The sequence below is a fragment of the Mytilus californianus genome, unplaced genomic scaffold (genome assembly GCF_021869535.1).
Source record: "Mytilus californianus isolate M0D057914Y unplaced genomic scaffold, xbMytCali1.0.p SCAF_12, whole genome shotgun sequence".
Lineage (NCBI taxonomy): Eukaryota > Metazoa > Mollusca > Bivalvia > Mytilida > Mytilidae > Mytilus > Mytilus californianus.
In genome coordinates this window covers 47068687-47096249 of record NW_026262604.1, presented here as the reverse complement: position 1 = coordinate 47096249, position 27563 = coordinate 47068687, and the positions used below count along the sequence as shown (strand labels likewise).

General features: G+C 32.4%; 2 protein-coding genes across 2 annotated transcripts in view; both read right to left on the bottom strand.

The window, feature by feature from the left end:
• LOC127721927 (collagen alpha-6(VI) chain-like) overlaps positions 1-15615 on the bottom strand; it is a 31320-nt gene extending 15705 nt beyond the window's left edge. Inside the window, exons 1-12 of the mRNA XM_052228741.1 lie at positions 15326-15615; positions 13748-14039; positions 11765-11791; positions 10673-10699; positions 6543-6560; positions 5486-5521; positions 4808-4834; positions 3219-3245; positions 2566-2592; positions 2235-2270; positions 1288-1314; positions 851-877 (exon numbers count right to left, since the gene is read on the bottom strand). Coding sequence (XP_052084701.1) covers positions 851-877; positions 1288-1314; positions 2235-2270; positions 2566-2592; positions 3219-3245; positions 4808-4834; positions 5486-5521; positions 6543-6560; positions 10673-10699; positions 11765-11791; positions 13748-14039; positions 15326-15532 — 778 coding nt within the window. The 5' untranslated portion in view covers positions 15533-15615. The remainder of the gene's footprint in view (positions 1-850; positions 878-1287; positions 1315-2234; positions 2271-2565; positions 2593-3218; positions 3246-4807; positions 4835-5485; positions 5522-6542; positions 6561-10672; positions 10700-11764; positions 11792-13747; positions 14040-15325) is intronic.
• Positions 15616-19904: 4289 nt separating this feature from the next.
• Positions 19905-26757, bottom strand: LOC127721922 (foot protein 1 variant 1-like). Its single transcript, XM_052228735.1, has 4 exons — positions 26653-26757; positions 25915-25947; positions 21378-21782; positions 19905-19970 (listed from the first exon to the last, which is right to left on the bottom strand). Exons 1-4 carry the CDS (start codon positions 26714-26716, stop codon positions 19966-19968), a joined length of 507 nt encoding a protein of 168 aa, XP_052084695.1. The 5' UTR covers positions 26717-26757; the 3' UTR covers positions 19905-19965.
• Positions 26758-27563: the final 806 nt, after the last annotated feature.

The window sequence follows — 27563 nt, the reverse complement described above, 5'->3', positions numbered from 1 at the left end:
AACAGGAATTCCACTTAATATTTTGAAAGCACACAATAAAATACATTCTAGTTATATGTATGTTTTCGACTTGTTGGTACAACAATTACAATTAATTCTCCATGTGCGCACTGATGACGACGCCCGTTGAAAAGGGTAGGTGGGTTTCCAATATTTTAGTCGGAGAAATTGGGTCTAATTTCTATACCCCGGAGTTCCATAGGGAGTCAACAGTAAACAGAAAAGAATGACGTCAGTGTTTGTAACATGTCAAATGGCAAAAGGAAACGTTATTTAATCACACATCGCTTATACAACAATAATCTTAGGCACTAGTTAATCAATTTTGATTTGTTCAGGTAAAAAAAACAAATACTGTAAAGTCTGAACATAGATTTAATAGGTCAGAATTGACCGCAAGCAAATTGTCTGAACAGTACTGAATTGATTGCAGACGATAAGTCTTAAATTTGATTGATATACTGAAAACTAATTATTAATTTGTTGTTCGGTCTTTTATAGCTGTTCAGATTAAAATTACCGTTTCAGATCAAAATTTGTTTACTAGTAAAGGGAAGTGCTAACATTCTTCTTTTTACCTGTTTACATCAAATGGACATTTTGAACGAATCAATGAAATTTTGTTTTCTCTCTTTTTGCAAGTTTTATACATTTTTCGGAACGTTATATTACTAAACACCAATTTGCATCAGTCACTAAAATGCAGAATGGACAACAGAATAATCAAAAACAAAATGGCAGCAATAATATATAAGATTCGAATTAGTGCAGTTTTTATGTGTTGTTTTTTTATGCCATTGTCCTATGTATGCCGTCAAAACATGTTATATCTTGCCAAGTTAATATTTACCTGTTTCCCCTTTTGCACCAGGTGCGCCTACAATTAAGAATATTCATAACTACAAATGATCAGTTTCTGAGATAAGCGAAAATATGCTATATTTAACTTTTTTTAGAACTTTTTTACTACCAACCTGTAAAGTTGTTTCATATGTGCATGATGTGAGCATGAACCATATAAGTTTTAAGAATTTTATTTGACTTAGACAGCAGTATACATTTGCATTACTCTTGTTATTATAACAAAGAAAACACAGATGTACACATGAAAATTAAATTATGCATTTATAGATTCCTAAATAAATTCTGTTTTCCTTAACTAAACATGTTTATAATTCTAAAAACGAATTTTCTTGATTGAATATTTTCATTGAATGATATGAAACACTTAAAAAAGAACACAGTACTAGAATTTAATAGCTTAATAATGATTTAAGTCATTCTTACCATCACGGCCTGGTATACCATTATCGCCTATAAGAAATATATAAGAAAATCAAATTAGATATATCGATATTTCCTTAAAGAGGGGGAGCAAAGCCATGTTACTTAATGAAACTAAAGTATAGAGAAAGTTTAAATCAAATGTCAAGACATTGTGAAGTTTAAATCAAATGTCAAGACATTGTGATGTAGATTTTTTTCTCTCTCAATGTATCACATATCATCACAAATACTTACACTACATACATGGTGTATCAGATTTTGAGAAAATATGATCAGTACATACACTCAATCAATATATTATAGATTTAAATTCATGTTAAACGTAATAACATGGCCTCCGAGTCCTTACCCATGTTTTAAGGTAAATTAGAAACGCAATTTAATGTTTGAAGAGTTTCCGGGGCTAGATATGTTTCAAGTATTATTTTTAAAGTTAACACTTGATTATTTTTGACATTTTTACCTATTGTGATTTTGTCAAATTCAACTTTTTGAATCGATACATAGATAAATACAGGTATTACCATATTTACGAGGGAAATGTTTTTTTTTAAATATTAGTATCAAACCTGTATGCAGATGGCATTGTTATTTGTTTTGGCTGATACTCATTTTCTTCTCTAAATATGCCGATACAATTTGCTCAGTTTGAAGGAATTGATCATGCAAAACATGTTCCCTCTCTGATGTCCCGCTCATCGGTCAGCATACAATGACTCGGGTTTGTACTTCGTGAAGAGTTATTGGACTCCAGAAAGATATAACGAATTTCCCAAATAATAATGGCTATTTTAAGAAATGTTGTTTGATGCTCGTTCTGCCGATAAAATAAAGCAGTAAAGGATTACGAGTTTGAATTTGGAGCCGACCCTTCAGACTGGTTATGAAGCTCGTCCTCTCAATGTGTTTTTCGAAATAAGTCGTTCTATATACAGAGATTTACTTACCACGGTTGCCTCTAAATCCTGTTGGTCCTCTTTCACCTAAAATAACGAATCACTCCATTAACGGTTAACACACAACCACCGTTGCAATCAATCCATTATTTTCAGAGATTTTAATGTGTTTTTATTCTTTTACTTTGCAGTTTGCATGCGTAGTTATTTCGATTTTGAATCATGATTAATATTATTGAAAATAGTCCTTATTGCTGAAATAACTTTTGTAACATCCTTAGTTTTAACCTTTCATTGTAAGTGTATTTTTTGTATAATAAAGAACAGACTTTTTATTTAGTTTTTCTCGGGTAACTACTGTAATACACAGTTCTATTCTTACCTGTTGGACCAATTGGACCCGGCCCACCTGCAATGAAAACATAAACCCAGTTTTAAGTATATATCAAATCGCAAATTGCATATAGTTCAAAACAAAGGTATTACATGTACTTCAATTACATAACATACATCAACACAGAAATTAACATCAGTAGACCGAAAGAAAGTTACATTTTTTAGTCCATCGTTAGAGACAATAAGGTATTGTATTGGTGTTTTGTTTGTCATATAACCAGTGACGGTGATCGTTTTTAATGGCGTCGGGGCATAATGTAACCATCTTTCCATAAAATCCAAAAGGTATGTACGATCATGTGAAATATTCAATCATTAAACGTTTGTTACTGCACGTAAGGAATATGATCATACTTTCCTAATGAATTAGATGTCAAAATATTATGTTAAAAATCTGCGCCTGAAAGATGAAAATGATACCCTGAACAGCTAAAAGTATTGTTGATTCTACCCAAAAAATAGATTAACGTAGCTGTATTTGGTAATGTTGTTTAATTTGAGGGCTCAGTGCTCTTTAACTTCGTACTTTATAGAAATTTTTAATTGTTTTGATTCGATCGTCACTGACACGTCTTTTGTAAACGAATCACGCGTCTGTTGTATATGTGAACGTTTAGGACAAGAAATATTTATACTAACCGTCAGCGCCATTCAAACCGGTATCTCCTGTAAGAAATAAAAACACAATTAAACATAAAATATAAATATTTCAATTTCAGATCAAATATAAAACCATTATACTAACTGCAATCACAAATGCATGCATCATAAGTCTTAGCACAAATTACAAAATGGGGCTGAAGTCGAATCAACCTTATGTGATGAGACCAGGTGCAGCTAGGGGAAATTAAATTTTAGTTATGCTAGTCGTTGGATTTCCTGCTGTGGTAGCTGTGGCCATTCCTGGTACTATGTGCTTCCAACTGACATAAGTTTAAAGGGGAGGTTCGACTGCCTGTAGATGACAACCTAACATACCCCAAACATGTTCTATTACATTCAAATCAGGGCTCATAACTGTCCAGGGAAGAGAAGTCACGGCTTCACCTTGAAGGTAGGCGGTTACGGCCCTTGAACCATGTGGCCTGGCGTTGTCATCCATAAACACAGGTCTTGCACCAAGTGGATGCGTCAATCTGATACATTATAACAGTTAACTATTGTCTTTCTAGAACAGGACTAGCTGGTAATAGCATGCGTCTAATTTTGAGATGCAGTGCCGTTTCTTAACGCCGCAAAGCTACAGGTGGTCCACCGGATCATGGCAAGTCTTTCATGGAGTTGGTTTCGATGTGTTTTCTTATAAGCCGGCTGACTACTGTATAGTGATAGTCCGTTTGACATCCAATAATTTAAAAGACATCCCTGATGACCGCATTCCGATAATTTGCCATCTTTGAGCGACCAATATTCGTCTTCGTACCATGTTCACAAAGAATGAATTCATTTATTTTTCAAAACGCAGGACCGAAATACTCAAATTTTAAATCTGGACAGTTGCATGATAGGTATGGTTCACGTGCACGATACCCCAATATCTTAAATACTTGTCGCAGCTGTATGGAACAATGGACGTGTTAAAATCAATATTTTCATTTAAATTAAATCCATGGAATCATACTACAAGTCAATATATCAGGGGTTCTGAACGTTTTTCTATGTGTATATATGCAGACTATAATACTTATAATCCTTGTATCTATTACCGATTAATGGTCAAATATTAATCATTTCTAAACAAGTCAATTGTGAAGTGTGTTCACAGCACTTAATGTTTGCCTTATACAATTTCCATGATCAGTTATGGTTAAAAACTATCCCTTGGTTGCATTTAGTGATTTTATCGTTTTTAAGATACAACAAACAACGAAAACAACTAATATATACCATGTCCCAACATTAGCCGAAATAGGTACAAGTTGCTGATGTTTCCATATTATCAAACTTTCATACATGTTGTTTTGATGAAACCTTCATGTTATTTAATTTTGATTGATTGAGCTCTTAAGGTTTGCGCCATTGATGTTGATAAAACAGGTTTTTAGTTCATATGCTGGACATTTCAGAGTTATTCGTTTTTTTGCTATCTCGAAAGCAAGGACAAACGAATCGACGACCACCATATATGCTACACCAAAATTGTAGGTGATAATGTTTTTTAAAGTTATACAGCTGTTCAACGTGAGCCCCTCTTGACGACAAAAATTGAAAAGATATATTTTACATACCTCTTGGTCCTTTATTTCCTATCGGACCTGAAAAGTAGTTACACGTTGTTTCCAATTGGAGTTTTATATACTCGAATATACAAATAAACAATATAAACTATGTATAATTGTCAATGAACCCAACAATTTAAAAAAAATGTATGCTTAACAAATCATAGTAATATTTTACACATTTCGTACAACATCTGAAACTAAACTGTGATATCCTATCCAATTTACACCGAGTCATTGGAAATACTGAACAAATAAAAGAAACAAAAATGACAGAACACATCACGCACTGTTTAAATTAAGACATTTTGATTTTATGCTTTGGAACGTTTTTGCATTAACTCCAAAAACCTTAGTTCATCGAAGGTACCTAATGAGTTCATTTCTATTTCGAGATCGTTGTCCTACGTTGATTGTTTTCAATGATTAAGCATCTGAGACTACGCTTGCAGAAAGACATTTTTCGGTTTAATTTAATTTATTTACGAAATTAAATTGTTTTAGTTTTTTTTAAATGAACAGTGTGCAGTTGATTTATTATTTACACAGTATTCTGGATTTGTTATCGCAAATGTATTTTAGAACGACAAAATCGAAACAGTCTTGTCCCCAATAAAATATTTAACTATAATCAATGGTACATATTAAACACAAGTCACAAATATACAGTTTTTACAATTCACATACCTTGCAATCCTGTAGGTCCTCTGTCGCCCCTTGGACCTACAAAATATTACGATTTTGTTTGTGTGTAATGCTCACCATTATATACTCAATATATTTTTCAAATGCAGGTAACTATGGTTCTGTTTTTGATTCCTTATAAATATTGATTTTAACAAATTTAATCAGATTTACCGAATATTTCTTTGTAGTAAATGTTTATGTTCACACATTTTTTTCTAACTTGAAAGAATATTACAGTATAATGTGCATGATATCTGCACATCAATCAATTACTTTTATAGCTACACTGGATTCTTTCATATAAAGAGTAAAATATATCAAATAACACTAAATAGTAAATGGCTCAACGAAAAAAAAAAAAAAAAAATTTAAAGACAATATACATATTGAAAATTAAAAAAATAAAACAAGCATGACACCACGGTAAAGGAAAAACATAATTTCGATTTAATAAGCGATAAAAGTGAGGCGAAAGATACCAAAGGCACATTCAATCTCATAAGTCGAAAATAAACTGACAACGCCATGGCTAAAAAAAGGAACAACAGACAAACAACAGTGCACAAAACACAACATAAAACACTAAACGATTATTGCATTATAGACGTATCAATATTGAAGAAAAAGGATGCAATAATCCACAGATAAGGAAAAATAAACTGCATTACAAAATAGAAATGTTAACATGCATGAAGCTACATAGAAAATTGTGATTACTAGGATTAACAGGCGATATTGAAAAATATGATGTCATTTGTAAGGGCCTAATTAAACGGGCTTGACTTTCATTTCCAGATAATGTATTTTTCCTCCAATCGTCAATGAATTGAAACCTATATCAAAGGGTGTGTATCGTTATGACAATATCCTACGTTATTTTACTGGTTGTTGTGTGGTATATTGACTTGTCTGCTTAATTTAGAAAATATACTAAGAGCATACCATGCGAATCAATCAGCTGTTTGTAGAAAATACGCGAAGAAACGGTTCAACATAAAGCATTCTATCGCATGTGTTATAGAAAAAATATTATAGCTTAGAAAAAAACTACTTATACCTTTATCTCCTCTGTCTCCTGTAAAATACGAATATTAAAATATAATAAAATAATATAAATATGAAGAAATTTCGTTTTATATCCTCATGAATTCTTCCGTTTTCTGCTTTTCTCATGTCATAAAGTTAGTCACTTTTCTTTTGAGTGTCAATATTACTGTTATCTGTTGAATTATACGAAACACAAATTATATTCTACCTTCAAGCAGATTTCATAAGGAGTCATTGCCTCAACCTTTGGAATTTTTGGGTTTTATTGCTCTGCTGCTTTTCTTCTGAATTTGATCCAGCATTCTATCTGTTTTGATTCGAACGCCGTAAGTGAGTGTTATGTTGACAACACGCACGTCGGACGAACCAAATTATAAGCCTCTATAATATGTTGACAACATGCTCGTCGGACGAATCAAATTATAAGCCTCTATAATATGTTGAAAACACGCTCGTCGGACGAACCAAATTATAAGCCTTTATATATAATATGTTGACAACACGCTCGTCGGACGAATCAAATTACAAGCCTCTATTATATATTGCAAACAAGCGCGTCAGACGAACCAAATTATAAGCTTCTATAATATTTTGACAACAAGCGCGTCAGACAAACCAAATTTTAAGCCTCTATAAGGTATCGTTGATGATTTTTTTACACATATTATCAAGAAATGTGTCTGTTCTTTTTTATTTTATTTATTAATTCCCATTAATTCACTGTTCAATTCAAGAGAATGATATAAAATATTATGCACTCATTAAGATGTAATTGTCATGAACTTCACTGAATTAAAGTCGTTCCTTAATAACATATTCGTTTGTTTTATGTTGAATCTTAATTTTATCTCTGTTGAAATCATTCACATCTTGTCAATGATTGAAAGTGTGGTACATGTTTTGAATCGTTATTATAATTCACGGCTGTCATTCGGTTTATCGAGCAAAATGATCGTGAAAGAATAAGTAACGGTGGTCAAGTATTGCGATTTTATCGTGAAAGATCTGGTAAAGGATCGTGAATGAAATCTTATCGAGAAGCACATGCAACGTCAGTAAAAAATCTAATTTATTCAATTATAATGACAAATATTGAAAAAAATAAAACTGTCTGTCAAAATGGATAACATTATGATCATCCGAGAAAACAATCAAGTCTTAAAAGTACAACGTTTTTATAAAAGGCAGATTGCTCATCGAAATTTTAGAGAAATAAAAAATGTAAACAAACATGATTTTTTTCAAATTTTTCACTCATAAGCTTGTTTTCTCTCACAAATATCAGTCAATATTACTATTTAAAATAGTTCTTAAAAGAAAAAGGACTATGAAAGATATGTTGCCGTTTATTCGTTATTGCAAAAAAAAAATCCACGTAAACGATCAAATCTTTCCTTAAACAAATGTTAATTTATATTTGGAATTGGTATATCAAAAGATTGGATTTGCATGACTTATTCCGCTTCACTCTTGTTTGTGAATAGGGCTATAATGTTTCAATGCCATTGGATCTGATTATTTGATGATACCACACCGACTATTTTCTTATAACATATATAATTAATAGTCCGTCTATCCGTTCTGCATAAGTGTTATGTCGTTTGAAGTCAAAATTGTCTATTCTGATTTTCACCAATTTTCATGCACAGTTATATCTGTAAAAGAAGATCCTTGTTGATTTTTTTTACAAATTAGAAAAAAAAAACACTGTTGAAAAAACCGCAGGAAAACAACTGTGATTTTCCTGACTTGACAAATGCATTTTCCTAAGAAAATTATGAGTTAAATCTGGTTTTCTAGCTACCAAACGCCCACTCTTACGAAAGATGTTTAATGTTCCGTAATATTACGGTATATTAGGTGAGCAACCAAAACATACATAATTGTTTAATGTGGCCAAATCTGGGATCCAGCAGCCAAAATTGTGTTAACATGCAACACAGACATACAACACAGCTGAATTAAACGTTCACACACACTTACAATTAGATCAAACAAAGACAAAACGTGTTTGTAGTTTGAAAGTACAGTCAGTATAGTAAAGCATAATACCGGACCCCTTAATTGTCATGTACATATAAATATTTTCGTTTAACGGAGATTTAATCTGTTGCGCACCAGTTTGAAAAATCGCGCACTAGACTTTGAAATTTTCAGCTCAGGCTCTAACTGATAGCTCGTGCGCATGACTTTCAAACTGGCGCGCACGAATTTCAAAATGACTTTCAAAAATGGTGCGCACGACCAATTTTTAAAAGTTGTGCGCACCAGTTTTTAAATGTCTTGCGCACGAGGTTAAAAGTCGTTCGCACTAGTTTTAAAGTCGTGAGCATGAGTTTTAAAGTCGTTCGAAGGAGTTTAAAAGTCGCACGCACGATTTTTCAAACTAGTGCACACCAGATTAAATCTCCGGCAAACGAAAATATATTTATTTACATGATACTTAATGGGCTCCTTACATAATGACATATACACTTTCCCGACAAAATACAAAAAAGATAAAATATAAATACAAGGGTATACAAAATGAAAACAACAAAAACCTAATGTGTCCGAATCGCTTATCTGGACCCCCCCCCCCCCCCCATAAGGAACGCAAACAGCCAAAATCTGAAAGCTGGATGCACATATACCGAACCACGTCAAGAGGCATACGATCAAATGGAACATATTAGTGCAAAGACAACTTAAGGTAAAACTGTATAGTAGATAAAATGCTACACAGAATCAGCACCTAGAATATATAACCCAGGACCATCCTGTATTACTTGTTAAGTAGACACTGAATATTTATCAATTAGGTCTTGATACTTTCCAATGATTTTGTTAAGAAAAAGGACGAGACGTTCTTTCACAAAATCCTGGCTCATTAATTTTGCTCAGGGAATGAACACATTTTACAAACTCTGAAAAAATGCTGCAAGGTCCTGAAAATCGTATTAATTGAGAAATGTATACTCCATACGCTGATGAAGTTGATAAACCGCTGCCAAGGTGAGGAACAATTATAATTTCAAAATTAAAATTATCTCGCTTGTCAAAGACTCTGGTATTGAGATGACCACTGTAGTCACATTCGGGGTATATGTCTAAAAATGAGGCCGCGGAAGCTGTATACATGGTATATGTGGTGTCTGTTAAATCTAGTTCATGACTATTAATTGGACCCAATCAGACTGAAAATTTGTATTGTTAATGAAAAGAACATCTTCGATACACATGTATGTAAAATTAAATGATATATCTTCTATGACCCAACCCTTACGAAAACAAAAACGTACACATAAGTATATTTTCATGGGAAGACCACAAGATCCCATCTCGCTTCATTTGTTCGTGGATGCATTTAGCATTATATTTGTATATACAAAGATATTTACTTTTCCCCTGGAGGTCTATTACCTTGGGTATATATAAATTACAAAAAAAAATCAATTTACGTTCTTAGTAAGTAAATACACGCTTCAACCAATTACAAGTATATCAATGGGCGAAAGAAATGCTATGTTCTGATCATTAAGTCTGGTCAAGCCTTGTCGCAAATAATGCGTTAAATGATCTTTCACGATCATTTTTGATTAAAAATCAACAATATTATACTTTTCAAAAATAATATGAAATTTTTCAAGTAATTACATACTTTTATTTTACTGGACTATCTGACACAATAATAATTAATTTTCAAATATATCATGGCATATTGGAATTATAGTGCAAAACGTGATTTTTTCTTAATGGTTCGCATAGGATTGTGTGTCGCCTTGTGTGTTTTCTAAAAAAAGTACTGCATTTTTTCTTTAACTTGGTGCGCAGTATTATTGAGGAAGTTAAATCATTTTGACAGACATAATTTTTTTTTTCTGATTTGTTTTACCTTTTGAAAATACAGTAGATTTTTCACAGATTTTGAAGTAGAATTACACGTAATTGCATTCAAAATCTGATAGCAGATCTTTCACGATCCGATCGCAATGCTTAATCATCCTTAGTTATTTTTTCACGATCATTTTTCTCGATATACCGAATGACACCCGTGTAATTGAAGAACGTATGTCTTTGAAAAAGATTTATCGTTATAGGACTGAAATTGTGTTCTGCTTCAGCTGTCATTTTCTACGATAAAGAATAAATGAAACTTACCTTTGTCACCTTTATCTCCCTTTTCACCTGAAAATAATAACAATTGGTACGTTATTCACTAAGATTAAATCCCACGTTAATTGTAAAGCGATAAAGGCTAGCAAAAGTGTCTAGTAGCGAATTATTGTCAATAAAGAGCATTTAGGGAAATGTATAAATAATCTTTGTAAAATCAAAAATCAATTACAGGAAGCATGTTCAACTGACTATTTAGATAAGAAACCGACCAAGGCTTCTTGTATCAATCCTACCTTAATTTATTTGAGTTTAAAAAATTATTTTCGATTTTACGGAACAATGTAAGAGTTCTTGTGTTCAAAATACGTCCAAATGTGACAAAAGTAAAAACAAAAACATCAAGTCCGTAAATGCACGCAGGAATTTAAGAATGATGGTATGTTGGCGTTTGTTTTTGTTGCAGTTCAGTGTTTCTGTTGTTCCGTTGTTTTCCTCTTATAGTTGATGTGTTTCCGTCGGTTTAAGTTTGTAGAACGGATTTGTTTTCTCTCAATCGATTTTATGACTTTTGAACAGCGGTATACTACTGTTGCCTTTATCAATACATGATGACAAAAAAATCAAGACAAATAAGAAACTAATTTCTGAATTTACAGTATTAAAATCAAATAAATGGTCAAGTTCATATCAGCTCAAACTTTTGAACACGTTCAAAAACGGTCTCGGAGGAGTTGCGTGCACACAGTGTCATTGTGCCACAATTGTAAATCAATGGTCAAAGTCTCATAAAAATTGTCCAATCAAAATGATGGTATAGTGTGGTCGAGATAATAACATGGCAAATGTTTCTACAAAGAATAAAAGCTTTTTACTCGAATGGTCTGATTAGTGTAGTGATGCTGATGGACGGACAGAGGAATGTAGACTTTTCTATGTTTCTCACGGTGCGAGCGGCGAGGGACAAAACATCTTTAATATTAAAAAAAGCCAGATGTTTTCATAACTATATTGCATTCTACATTTCACGTAAAAGGGTGGTTAAAGTCGTACACATATCAGAATAAGTTTTGCATCTAATTTTTAAAATAAACAAAATAAAAATGAGGAGTTAAAATGTCAAGGGACATAACCTACCTTTTTGTGTTGGTTCAGCCACACAAACTGTAAGAAAAAAAATCAATAATTATTATGTTTATGACCTGCAGTGTCATGTCTTGATCTATACATGTCTCTAAATTTTGGATATTTGATAACTTTCTATAATGCATTTTACTGAATGAAGTTGACAGTTGTCCACGTAATTGGCAACTTTTGTGTTAGATAAAGTACACATCCAAAACGTTCGGGTGTAATTACATTTTGAAGGTACAAACAGTTGTTTATCTATAATACAAAATTAAATATTATAACTACGCCTCTTCTTAGTCATTAACGACTAAGGAGGGTAAATACAGATACTAGAAAAGTAACTTTCAACATGATACTGGACGGTTAATGTTTCGACGTTGTTCGATTATTAACACTAAAACTTTGAAAACTAGATTATATGTCAAAATTATCTACCGAATGTTTGTCGTTTAAAAAAAATCAATATCTTGTAAAGTTTTGTTCGTGCATTGCACTTGCAATTTGGCGGAATACATCATTAAACTTTTACAAGCGTATGAAACAGATGATCTCAAAAAGAATGAGGCCATAAGTTTAGAAATACAAACTCTACTGTTTCTCGTTTCTCGTTTTGTTTTTAGATTATACCGTTGGTTTTCCCGTTTGAATGGTTTCCCACTATTAATTTTTGGAGCCCTTTATAGCTTGCTGTACGGTGTGAGCCAAGGCTCCGTGATGAAGACCGTACTTTGACCTATAATGGTTTACTTTTATAAATTTTGACTTGAACGGAGAGTTGTCTCATTGGCACTCATACCACATCTTTTTATATCTATATATGTCAAAATTATTTATCGAATGTTTGTCGTTTAAAAAAAAATCAACATCTGGTAAAGTTTTGTTCGTGCATTGTTATCATGGTTATTACAATTTGGCGGAATACAACACTAAACCTTTACAAACGTATGAAACTGATGATCTCGCAAATAATGAGGCCACAAGTTTAGAAGTTTAGAAATACAAACTCTAGTGTTTCTCGTTTCTCGTTTTTTTATAGATTAGACCGTTGGTTTTCCCGTTTGAATGGTTTTACACTAGTAATTTTTGGGGCCCTGTATAGCTTGCTGTTCGGTGTGAGCAAAGGCTTCGTGTTGAAGACCGTACTTTGACCTGTAATTGTTTACTTTTATAAATTGTGAGTTGGATGGAGAGTTATCTTATTGGCACTCATACCAGATCTTCTTATATCTATCTAGAGGAATGGTATGATTGCCAATGAAAAAAAAACTATACATCAAGGACTAGAGGAGAAGGAGGTAAACAACTACGTGTTTGTTTTTGTTTATTTTTATACTTTAAAAAAATGTATCCCGTATTTGATCTTTTATGATTCCAATTTATTTTCTACAATAATGCAATCTCTTTTAAAAAGACACTTATTAATCAATAGTAATGTTAATTTTACTGATCGAATAAACCAGGAGTCGATATTTGTAAATTTTACAACTGAAGCATGTATGTGTGTCTTGGTTATGTGTACCCAAGAGTGACAGGAAAATGAAAGCATGGTCACTCATGGTCTTTTTCCGACCTGTAATAAGATCCTTGCCAAAGTTGAGCGTCCGTTTAGGTATGCGAGATGTATTAATTCGCAGCCACATCCGATCAGAATGTGGATGTTAAATCCGATACCTCTTGTAAAGAGAATCTGCAACAACTCTTTGAAGGTTCCATAAGTGGCCTGTTACTTAAATTTCTGTCCCTATCCAAAATACCCCCACTTTCCAGTGTCAACCCTATAACCTAACCCATTGTATTTATTTTTAATTTGTTCTTATCCTTGACATATATCAAATATTTTACACTGGACGTTAAGCAACCAACAATCAATCCGTCAATTAGTTTTTTTGTACAATTGTTGGTTACCTGTGGGATAAATCAATTGTTTGGTGTACTCTGTATCTTAGAAGTGGAGTTATGGAAATAAGTTGACAAGAATGTAATTCTCACCTTCACAAGCTATTCTCACAATCATATCTAGAAGACTATTTAACTTTTCAAATGAATCTGTTGTAAACACATATTCATCCTTAGACGCAATTTGCTGTAATTCAGCTAGGACGAACGTAGTACCAACTCCTATGGCTACAACAGTTACCCCGTCTTTTTTCAGTTTGTCAGCTTCTTGTTGTGGTACTTCAAGACCAGCATTATTTTTTCCATCAGTAAGAAGAATAACCAATTTCTGAACATCTGGCCTTCCTCCGCCATTTGAAGAAAGGAAACTGTTGTCTCTAACATACTGTAAATTAGTTTGAAGTGGTTTTAAAAAAATGTTTATTTAACTCCAGAAATTAATCGCGAACTAAATACAATACTTATTGATCAGGTTTACTTCAAACAAATCATTTTAATTACATTTTGTTACTTGATTCGACATACGACTGTATTTTTACGGTAATTTGGTTAATTGGCAGTTTAGACTAATTTATCGAGACACACATTTTACGTTTATCTCTATAGGGTCAGGCAATAAAATAAGAATTTCTCATTGTCCTAATCATGCTAATACTGACAGAAGAAAGTCAAATAAACAATATATCAAAAAAGCAATCACGTAGTCCATACAATATATTGATGCGTCTTGGTACATTACAAGTTCACGTAAATGTGCATTCCAATGCACTTTTTAAAATTATATAAATTTGAAATAGAAGAAATGTTATATCGCGTGCATAATTATTTCTCCTACTCATTACGTCGCAAGTATTTAGATAAATAAATACAAATACTTATTTATAATGTAGGAACAATTTAATTAATCTGATAGGTTAATTACATGGGTGTAAAAACCAGCCTACCCCAGCTTAACTATTTACACCGTGTATACAATTTTGCAAAAAATAATAAACATATTTGACATCGTGCAGCAAAATTGGGTTTTATTGAACGTGTAGTCGATTTTTTTCAATAGTTTTGTTTAATCTTTAATCCGAGTATAAAAATGAGTAAAAGAGCGCTTCCTGAGAAATAATTTCTTTATCTTGATGTAGAGTATATGAATTTCCATCACCATGTAAAATTTTGTACGCCCCTGATAACTCCAAGATAACGTTCTTAATTAGTTCTAACTGATAAAACATTTGCCACATTAAAAAAAAAAAAAAAAAAATGACCAACATACCATCAAAAAATATTTGGCGAAACTTTCCAAAATATGTTTGTTTTATTACTAAAATTAAAATATAAATTATTACAAAAGTCCAATAAAATATAGAAAAAATAAAAAGTAATACTTGATCAAGTGAATCAACATCGGTGTTAAAAAAATGTGTATATGAAGTTCTTTATAAGAATTTTTCAAAGTAGCACCCTAGTATAAAAACGAGTAAAGAAACGCTTCTGAAGAAATAAACTCGTTATCTTGGTGTAATAAGGGTTGTATATTACTGTCAACACCGGTGTACAATTCCGCTGCGCCTCAGGGTGTATGAATTTCGCTGCGTCTCAGTGAAACACCGATGTATAACTGTGTACACCCCTAATAACACCAAAATAACGAATAATATCATTTTAAATACGTAAAACCTTTAGTCCACTTCCAATTGCTGTAGCTCCTCCATGCGACGGTTGTATGCTCTGAATGCCCTGCTTAATGCCAGCATGTGTGCTGAAATCTTTTAGATCAAAATGACCTTGAACTCTATCAGAAAACATGACGGCACCAAACTGTGTTCCATCTGGACCAACTGTCGCGAATTTGTCGACGATGTTTTTCATAAACTCTTTCATCATTTGGAAGTTGTTTACATTGTCATGACTTATACTTGAGGAATCGTCAAAGAGGAATATTGCATCGGCATTAGCTTCGCATACGTCACCATCTGTCGATAAAGAAGTAAAATAATTAAGTAAAATTAGAGTTTATTCTATCGAATATTATGAATATGAATCTAAAAAACAGGTACTTATTATTATCAGATGGCACGTGAAAACACAATTCTGTTTTGTTTTATATCAGCGTAACAATATAACAGTGGTATTACAACTTTCTCACTATTTCGCTTTACGGTAAAGACGTACACTAAAGTTTACGCAATTTGTTGTTAAGTTTTCAACGTTTCATATTTTTCAAACTGCTAGTATTGGACGTATTTTATGAAAATATTTGAGGAAACTCTGGTTATGTAATCGGAAATCAAGAGTCTACGTTTGTTTTATTGGAGTTATTTCTTTCATTAAAGATACACATTCTCGCAATGAATTCTAGGTTTTTCATTTTATTGCAATGATCGAGTTTCTATATAGCCTTTTTACGTAATTAATATGACTTGTAGCTTGTGAAGAACACGAATGTCACCATCGGATCAGGAACCACAACTATTTATAATTTTTCTCCCTTATCTGATGGAGTAATATATAGATCTATTTAAATATAGGTCTTTGCTGGTGTCTCATTTTTATTGAATTGCAATATATGTATTTATTCTCTTTCTGTTATGGTAGAAATAACATTTCCGTTTCTTACTGTTCACTTCCATGGATAGATAAAATGTTGTATTAGTTTAACAGTTCGGCTGCGATTTTATGAATCTGTCGGACAATTTCGATGAGAACACTGAGTTTTCGGAATTGCTTTGGCGTAATTTATATGCATTATCTATTGTTAATAACTTCCAATACTTACTCATTCCATTATGCTCTAAAAAGAAAAGAAAAAGAAACATTTTGTTTATAGTTATGGTTTAACGGAGATTTACTTATAGTATATTAGTATTTCAAAATTAATCTTTTGCTCTTATTCCTTTAGTTGCAAATTGCATCATAAATGAAATGTACATTAAGACAGCGATTTGTTGATATGTAATATTGTTTCGATGTATTCCTACGTGTACCCAACTCTTTCATATCGGATAATCAGAACTGTTTGCTTCTCTGAGGCAAAATGATGAAATTAAAAAAAAAAAAAAAAGAAAAAAAAAAAAAACTGCATGATTTACCTCAAGAATTGACTTGGTATTATGGAAATGGTCGATATGACTCTCCTATCAAGTCGTTAAACCGATGGTAACGAAAGCGTTAATTTGGCTTTCCGGGATGAATAAACATGCAGCCACATTCGGTTGGAATGGGGATGATAAATATTATGCTAAGTGTAATGGAGAGAGTATCACGCTCTCTGATCGTTACATGACAGTTGCTTAACGAGCGCCCAGTACTGGTATCGCTAATCTCCTGCCCTGCGTTGTAGCAGGGGAAAATCATCAAAACAAATTAGAGATATTTCAATTACGCACGAACAAATGCATGTCATACAGAATTATTTTTCTATGCTAGTACAATATGTAATTATAACAAACTTCACTTAATTCTATTTTATTGTGCGTTTAGAAGGAGGTATTTTATTAATATTGGTTTCCCTAACTATATGTTGATAGAGTGCCACGCTATAATATTCCTCTGTGAAAGCTCTAGGAATAATAAATTTAGACTTAATTACTATTAGAAACTGTAATGTATTACTCAGTAATTTTAGATATTTTTTTTCTAGAATCCCATTATCACAGATTCAAGTTTAAATCACTTACTCTTATTTTTCTTCCCGTTTCCACCACCTGCAAAAAAGTAAAAAATGCATAACTCGCAACTTGTAAATAAAAATCAAATGAAACACAGACATATTAATGTGATGCCCGTTGGCGTAAAAACTTACTGTAATTCACTGTCTCAGAAATTGAAGAACTATAGTTAATTTAATTGATCAATCCCCTCTTTATTTGTTGAAGTTGTATTTTTCGGGATTCTTTGGGTTTTATTGCACGTTCTGTTCTAGAGAGGACTACCATGCATGTTTCAGATCCTGAACGGTGAATTTATTTACACCATATGCTTAGTTCTAATTCGTTGTTAAGGTTTACTTTTGGTCTGATTTGGTTTACTTTATTATGTAGACCTTTAACATTTATATTACACGGCCAGAAAAATACGGCACACGCAATGATTTTTTCCATTATTATTTGAGACAGTTTTGTGCAACTTAATATAATTCCCCAGTAAAACTGCATAGTACTAAACTGTACTACCGCTTACTTTTTGCTCTTATTCGATATTTCAAAAGGCTCCCATTTTTGCCAACAATTTTGAAAACTTTGATACGGTTTTCACTCCACCCTCCCAAGCAAGCAAACAAAAAAAAAAAAAAAAAAAAAAACCCAAAAAACTACCGTCAAACATCTATGCTTCCTCCTCCAGGCATAAAATTCTTTGAACATTATCAAAATAATACAAAACGAATACTGTATGTTCGCATTCAACGATAATTGCTGTGGGTGATATGAAAAGCGTATAAATAAAATAAAAGATGTTGTTTATTCTCCTTTAATTACATTTACATAATACACTTTTCACCACTTAAGTGGATTTATTGTACTAAGGATTGTAATCTTGTTTAAATAAAAAAATAGATAAAACAAAATATCCAGTGCTTTGCATTGCATTGGTAAGCATAAGTCATTATAGCATTTATTTAGCAACGTGCATTTTCAATTTTCCGACAAATCCAGCTGTTTTAAAATTAATCTTCACACTACATAGAAAAAGAAAAGAAGAAAAAGAAAATGTCAGATCACGTTATTTGTCTTTTACAACCTTCAAATATGTTATGCCGATCTCATGTCTGTTTCTCCTGTACACATGCCGAAGGGTTGAATGGGGTATAGAAATATGGTCATGCGACAATCAAACTTATGCTGAAGGAAACACATTTGGATATGGTGGATGTGTAAACATGTAAACACGTGCGGTCGGAGGTGGTTCGTTAAATCTGATGCTCGTGACGGGAGAGTACCACATTGTCCTCACGTAAATAAAACCATAGCAACATTCATTGAGAGTTTGTTAAAGCTCTGCTGCAATATAAGTTTCTGACCATATCCAACATACCCTCATTTCTTAAGACCGACTTAGCAGAACATTGGTATTATATAACGTTTTAATTTGGTCTCCTCCTCAATATGCTTGACTATTGGCCAATAAAAGTTATACAAAAAAAAAAAAAAACTTCTGTATACAGTTTGAAGAGAATATGTCTCAAAGATAAATGTCCTCTTTATTCAGTCCTCATAAATTACCAATTGCAAAGATAACAGAAACAATCACCGTAAACATACAGAAATACAGATAAATAATTGTTACAGTTCCTACTTATTGTAATAAATGAGAAAAAAAAAACAAAAAAACAAAAAAACAAACAGCAACACTGACTAATAAAGGCAACAGTAGTTTACTTTGTTCAATAGTCATAATTCGATTAAGCAAAACAAATCCGGGTAACAAACTAAAACTGAGGGAAACACATCAACTATAAGAACACAACAACGGAACAACAACAAAAGCTGAACTAGAACAAAAGCAAACGCCAACATACATAAAAACGAACTGTCTGATAACAACTGCCATATTCCTGACTTGGTACAGGACATTTTTAGAAAAATTGTGCTTATTGAGCCTAGTGGCGTGAACATAGATGAATAAACAATTTATGATAAGTATATGGTACTGAAGAGATGAGATTCTAGCATAAAACTGTGACAGAAGAAGAGATAAAAATTTCAAAGACACCAACACGCCTGGAACTAATGAGGACAGCTTAGAATAAGACACGGACACAAATGAAATGATATGTCAAAATATAATCACAAAAAAAATTGTAATGGAAATATAATTTTGGCTTATTTCAAGCTAATTGATTGTGCAAAACTCCAATTAGAACATTTAATTTCTTATTGGGTTGAAATTGAAAGATGACGCAAAAATCAAATGGTGACATTATCTGACATATGAATGAATCGAAGAAATTTTCGAAGCAAAGTTGGCGCCTCTAAAATTTGTCTGGGTTTATGAAAAATATTCACAAAGTATCACGGAGCGGACAAGAGCAGTTTTTATCAGGAGATGTCAGCTTCTCTTTCTTAATCTTCTTTTTTTACTTTACAACATATACCATTTTGATGGTATTCTCAAATTTGCAAACGGCGATTTGTACATTATATAAGGATTGTACAAAGAGGGCTGTGTTTTTTAAATGGGACATTTTCTCATGAGACATTGTCCAGGAGACATCACATACTAGGAGATAGTAAAAGACATAAATGTAGCATAATTTGACATTTTATTTCATATATTTCTTTGTGGCTTGAAGATTAAGACAGCTTTCCTTCTTAAATATATTATCCTGAAAATCGAAAAAACACCTTGTTTAGCATATGAATATTATAATGTATAATAAATTATTGCTAAACAATGCACCTCAAGCACTGAAATATTTTTATACATATCTTTACCTTAACAAGAATATAATACTAAGTAAAATAAAACAAAATCCAGAAGAGCGCGTCGGACGCACAATATTAATACAGTGTTATGTTCATCAATTAAGTGGTGAAAACTGTATCCCTTAATAGATGGAAAATAAACTGTATTATTTTACGTTTTTCCGTTTGCATTACACATAGAGCATGTTTCGTTGTGCGCGAGCATCATCCAGTATTGGTTTTGTATTAATAGCAATATCTATCATGAAATTCATGTCTGCATGGCTATTACATTGTATGCAGGACAAATAGATGTTTGACGGTGTTTGGGGTAAGTGGAAACCGTATTATTGAGATTATCTTTAAAACCCTACACAGGTTTAATAATTGAAATGTATACTTGTCGAGTATTAAGATTTGGACTTTAAAATGTTTTGGTTTTTAATAATACTGAAGAATACTTGTCAAAATACGCATCTGGTGAAGTAAAGTTGGTATCGTTAATCAAAACAATTTTCTGAATTCTCATTACCCCATTTAAATTGTCATTCCTCAACATAGAAATATAAATGTAATATTATAGATTCAAGATTTAAATTTGTTATTTTGATAAATTATACCTTCAAAGAAAATTTTTTAAATATTATTAAATATCCTCCTTGAAAAAATAGCGTAACTTCGAGGTTCAGCTCCAATGAAAATTAGATCTGAAATGACATTAGTATGATAAAGGTTTGCTTATATTAACAAAAATCAACCGTTGCATAAAAGCGATTAACAATGATTAACTAATTAACTAGCCCGAATAAGATGTAATACAAATTAGTTGTGTCGTTTGATTGCTGTCAAATAGACGTATATTCATAATATCTGTTTTGGAAGTTAAGTTAATAACAGTTTTTTAAACTCTAAAATTATATTAAACAATTCTTAACAGACGGCCAACTTAGAATCTCATTTTAACTGAAACTGCCACACAAAAACATGATTGAAACACTTAAAAATTTGTAGTAAATTTGTGTCCAGTCTTTTCAGATCTTTCAGGTCTAATTAGCCGTTTCTTACGACAGAGGCAGTCCGTATAATTGTGATACGTCAGTATTTTTGTTTATCTGAACAGTTGTGATTTAAAGTTTTTAAAGGGCATACAAATTCACTTTACAATTAATTCTCATTTAATTTTTAAATTTATTTATTATGAAGATGTATTGCCTGTGCAAACTTGACAGAGCCCGAAAAATATTTAAGCAATCAACATATCGCGTATTTATAGCACTATTTGTTTGTTTTTCTATTTGAGTTTTAGCTTATTTTAATATATGGTTTACCTGACCATGCACTCCAAGGCTTTGGTGTTGTTTTCGTCCAACTGGACCAAGGCGATGGTGTTGGAGTTCCTGTCCAACCGGACCAAGGCTTTGGTGTTGTTGTTGTCTTCGTCCAACTTGTCCAAGGCGATGGTGTTGGAGTTCCTGTCCATCCGGACCATGGCTTTGGTGTTGTTGTTGTTGTTGTCTTCGTCCAACTTGTCCAAGGCGATGGTGTTGGAGTTCCTGTCCATCCGGACCATGGCTTTGGTGTTGAAGTTCCTGACCAACTAGACCAAGGTGTAGGCGTTGGAGTTCCTGACCAACTAGACCAAGGGGCAGGCGTTGGAGTTCCTGACCAACTAGACCAGGGTGCCGGCGTAGGAGTTCCTGACCAACTAGACCATGGTGCTGGTGTTGGGGTGCCTGTCATAAGATATTAATATTCAAGAACACTCAAATCAAGACAGTTGGAAGGTCAAATTAAACACGATGTTGAAGAGATTTAAAAACTGAAAATTCCAAAATGTTGTGCCAAATAAAACTATGACAGTGTATACCTTAGGCTGTAAACCTTAGTGTTTCGAGTAAATCAACAATTAATTAAGACATTAAGAAAATTACAATTAAGTTAGTACATACAACCATACACATAAACATATATAGATACATACAACCATATAGAGCTGTAAAGAACTACTTTAGCCATTAAGTTGTTAGATATAGTAGGTAGAACTGTCCAAAAGTGTTCAAGGATAAAACTGCTCCCGTGTATTAGGCTTTATGAGAACTGATATAAAGACTGTGTAAGAACAGTTTCCATGAGAGATTGTGCGAGAGGTTAGACCTGATATAAACTGTATAATGACATCAATGGTATTAAAAAGGAGTTCCATAACCTATCAATAATTTTAACTTATTTTGTTCCTTTACTAATGCTCATCTGACTCAAAGTATTAATCTTAAATTCTAGATTTTTTTTATTTCACATTACTACATTCTTAAGGTGAATAACTGTTATAAGGGGTCATCTAATAGATTTGTTGGAAATTGGAAGTAGGTAGAGTTAAGACATAATCGATCAAGGTTTGGATTTATATTGATTTTACCAGGGGTTGTTCTTTTTATGCTAAATATATGTGACAACGAACGATAGCGAGGCATCAAAACATCGGAATACAGGGCTAATCAGCGGTTAATATAAATAAGAAGATGTGGTATGAGTGCCAATGAGACAACTATCGATCCAAGTCACAATGTGTAAAAAGTAAACAATTATAGGTCAATGTACGGCCTTCAACACGGAGCCTTGCCTCACACTGAACAGCAAGCTACATGTATATACATGTAATCCCTCATAAATTATCTATATTCTTATCACAGACTAATTTGTTTTGATCGAAGCTCTCTGGTTCAAAGCAACTATGTGCCATTCCCGTAATTAATACACACTACAGGTAAACATATTGACGTACAAGACGCAGACAAAACCGAGTAAGTGACATGCTTATACGATGTACCATAACTGGCGAGGTGAGGTTCAAGTCACAAGATTAGGAAAATGTAATTATTGTGTATGTTTCTGTCAGAAATGAAGTAATTAATCTTCTTTATATCTAATAATCATATTTCAAAATGGCACTGAGACAATTTTCACACTCGTGTATTTTTCCATACATACTTTTCCAATTCAGTTCTGTTTTAATGTCACAGTAAGAGACTATTTTTTAATGAAGTCATACGCTCTGGTTGAGGGCAAATATTTGCTGTTCCTATTATTGAACACACTATTTATATTGACGTACAAGACGGAGAAAACTAAATGTAGCTATATGCTTAAACGAGTTACAATAACATACTTATATAGAACAAGACATATTAGGATGAAGTGAAATGTTTATGAAAATGTAACTATTCTGTGTGTTTCTGCAAAAAAGACGAAATAGATCTTTCTTACATAAAACAACAAGTTAAAAGAATAGGTTGGATGTTTATTGCTTCCAACATGTATTTGTGTATGCAATCACAAATAAATACGATAGACCTAAATCGAGTTCATTTGTTGAAATACTTGAGTACAGATCAAATTAAAAAGATCTTATTTTTATCTAAGAACAGTGGTTTTCAACAATTTTGTATCATCGTTTGTTTATGCTTCAATGTTTTGGCGACTTTCACATTCGTGCAATTTCCCGTACAACATATAAAATATGTATCTTCGTACGTCACATTTAGAGCTAAACGTTTAATGATGTTATTTACACCTATTCACCTCGGGTAACTCATTTAGAAAAAGCTAACGACGTGGAAGTATGGTTAGAACACATTATTATGTTTCAGATAAGCTGACAGACTATATATATTTAAGCACGGGTATGCACGCAAACGTGTGTATAACGTCATATAAGAATTGGACATTGTTAGCAACTTTGTCCTTGTCTTACCTTATCTTTCTATTATAGTTTTCAAATTATTAAACAAGTAATGCATTTTACCCGCATGTAAAGTTCAGCTATGGTGGCCATGTTGGTTGATTGAGAAAAACACGTTACAAACCTTTGAAAACATTTAACGTCAACATTTGTCCATTTATATGTAAAACGTTAAACAAAACTCTGGTCAATGAAAAATATTTTGTAATAAGGAGAAAATAAATTGAAATTCATACTATCTTCCTGACACGATACTCAAATATCAAGCGTTCATATTAATCAGATTTTGAAAGAAATGACAGGGTCTGTTGTACATTGTGATTTCTCTGCGATAAAGACATGTTTCTGGCGTAGCGGAAGAATACAGAAGGAAGAAGATTGAATAATCAAATTTAAAAAGTGACGACATACTGTTATCCAGATTTAAGATCATTTCATATGGTTATATTTTTCAAACCATGTGTACCGTCCGTATCATATTTTATTTCAATGAACGAAATTCATGATGGAAATTTAGTAGTTACAAAAGTATATTATCTCCACCATATTTTGAAAAAAAAATACGTAATTCATATATTACAATGTGACAGATATGATATAAACTGAAAATTTAATTGCGGCAGGGACAATGGAAGTTTTATATATTAAAATTGGACGGAGAGAATAATAACATGTAAGTTATAGGTTCAATTGTGATGGAGATTATGTAAGTTACAAATTCAATTGTGGTGGAGATAATGTAAGTTAAAGGTTGAATTATGGCGGAGATACTTATAAGTTGCATAACGAGTTAAAATTGAATATCGCTTGATATCAACTCAAGTTATTTAATATCAAAATGTAAACAAACAAGCTTTTGGTGAGTATGTTATTACTATTTAATCATCCTGCTGCCGCTAATTTAATATGGTTGCATTTCATGTGCCAGAAAATACGACAGCTCGACGATTGTGACTGCAAATGCCCAACTATGACGTCATTGGATATGAAACGGTACGCCATTATGACGTTACGTTGGAGACCCATTGACGAAAAATATTACATTGTATAATCTTCGATAATTTTTTTGAAAGAGATACAGAAATGAACAAATGCTTGCATGAATTTGAATATGGATGTATGTGTTCCTCCGGCATAGCGGAAGAGGGTTAAGATAAATAACTAAAGTTGATCATGTTGATATCAAGTAATATCCAATTTTCACGAGTTGTTAAACATATTTCTCTATGACAAACATTCTCCTTATGTTACATTAAAATAAATCAGCGAATCGTTGATCAAGTCTTTTGCACATATCAACATAACGGTATATGTCATGTTCCGACATCAAACTTACAAATCAAACATTTGTAAACTTTTTATACATTTCAGAATAAAAAAAATAAGACAAAAAAAAAAGAAATTTTGTGAGAAAAGTGAATTTTTCTTTTATATATTATTAAAGAAATCACATACTTCTGTTGCCTTGGACGACGAGTGCATTGCCTTTACCTTTTAAAAATTACAGAACAGCCAATCAAAATCTAGCAGTATCGTTTCATTTTCCTGGATAAGCCAATTCAATTTTAGCAATTTTCGTATAAATTTTTCGTACCACACTCTGTCCAGTGTGACAGGAGAAATATTTTTGCATGCTTTAAATAGATAAGAAACCACAACCATAAGCGAATGTAAGTTAAATATTAAATTGTTGCGGGAGTTACAGTATATCAGTTATAGATTTAAAAGTGACGGAAATAATATCAATGTTAGTAGACATTCTAATTAAAAGCGATAAATGTGGATAGTCAGTTGCCATGGCAGGCATTGTAAAAAATTACTACCCCAACCTTTTGAAAATGAAGTTCTCAATTCCTTTAAAACTTCTAACTATAACAGACTCCTAAATATATCAGTAAACAATGGCCGATGAAGAGCTTCCGGCCACCTCTTTTTTTTAAATTCTATTTACAATCAAAGACGTATTCTGTAATTATTGAGTTATTCAAACATATGTTCCTTTTTAATTCTACATTCCATTTCCACACCATAAGACAACTAACATTATTTGTTCAATTTTACATAAACAGCTGGAGTATAATAGTTGAACATAAAACGAATAATATTGCTAATATACTTATACGTACCACTCCATCCCGACCATGACTTAGGATGTTTTACTAATTAAAACAAAAATCTAAATTAATTCCAGTTAAGGACATTTACATTTCCCTTTACAGTTATTATCACGTTTAGTTTAACATTATTGAAAAAAAATATTGTCATAATATACTAGTAAATTAAACGCGAGAGCATGTTTATTTGAGCAACTGACCTACTGACCGTTCTTGCATGACGCTTGACAGTCTATACATGTGAGTATGTTAGATTCAATATTTCAAGTTTAACCTGGTGTCGGTGCGAATTTATGCATCCCACAAAATCATCGGAACGCTAGAAATGTATGGATATGTCTTACTGTCGACATGCAGAAATCCGTGTGGCCATTTTTTTTTAACGACAACTATTTGTCAAAAATAACTGACATGTATAATACGGCTATAAGTTGTTTTAAAAGTACTTAATCTCGTCTGAAATTTTTATACAGCAAATCAACACAACCGGTATCCTATTCATTGTTTTCTGCTTTTAGTCCGGTTGAAACACTTTCAGTGATGTTCTGGACCGAAACAAATTAAACATAACATGATGAAACGACAGCTTATTTAAAGTAATGCATTACAGTAATATGCGGTCAGATACAGACAAATATTCTCCTTTTTCATTTAACACGTTTTTTTCAATTATATTTCGAGATGAGAATATTTTCAATGTTGAAAATATACAAAAAAGATAGTAAAGAATATAAATTTACAACTACTCACAAAGGGCAATAGCTGTTCCGGTCAGAACACTGAGGACCGATCCTATTATCAGAAACCTGTCCATGTTTTACTATACTGATAGCTACAAACAAAAAACCCTCGCTTTTTGTTATAACTGAGGTCAAAGTTCAGCAAGCTTCCGTCAGAGATAATGTCCATTTGCATACTAATGGGAGATTACGACAAACATTATAATGGATAACGCAACAGTTGTTTATGTTGCTAATAATACCGGCTTTACATTCATTTTTTACAGTGCACAAAAGATCACACAATTCGTGATATTTAATACCCTTTGCATTTTATAGTATTTCCTTATGAGAGTATTACCCTATACTACAATAAAAAAATATGTCTCTATTATGTAAATATCGAATTTAATTTCAAAAAAGGATTATTTATTTATTCGCATATTGTATTTCTTAAAAGAAAAGTCTTAATCTGTAAAAAAAAATCAGATTTTATAGTTTTTTCGTCTTTCCCTACTTGTTGTCTTATCAAATTTGGAAGATATGGATATTACCATGATAACAGTTTTGGTCTTTATAACTGTCCAGATGACGGAGAATCCAAAGATAAAAAAGGGACAATCAAACTCATTAAACGAAAGCAAAAAGACAAGGAAATGGCAAAACCCCAAAAGGGAAACCACAGCATATAAAACATAACGCAGAAAACCAAAGACTGAGCAACACGAACCCCACCAAAACCGGGGTGAGGGAAGTTTGGGGTTGGCGGATCGATGGGATCCTAGCTACTCCTGAAATGTTATCAGATCCTGCTCTACACCGCTGTGTTACTCCTATTACACATGTTGATAAGCTATATTAAGCGATAAGACATCACACAGTGGCGGATAAGTAATCAACTCTTAGTTTACCTTGAGGTATGATCAAATTCGTAAACCATCG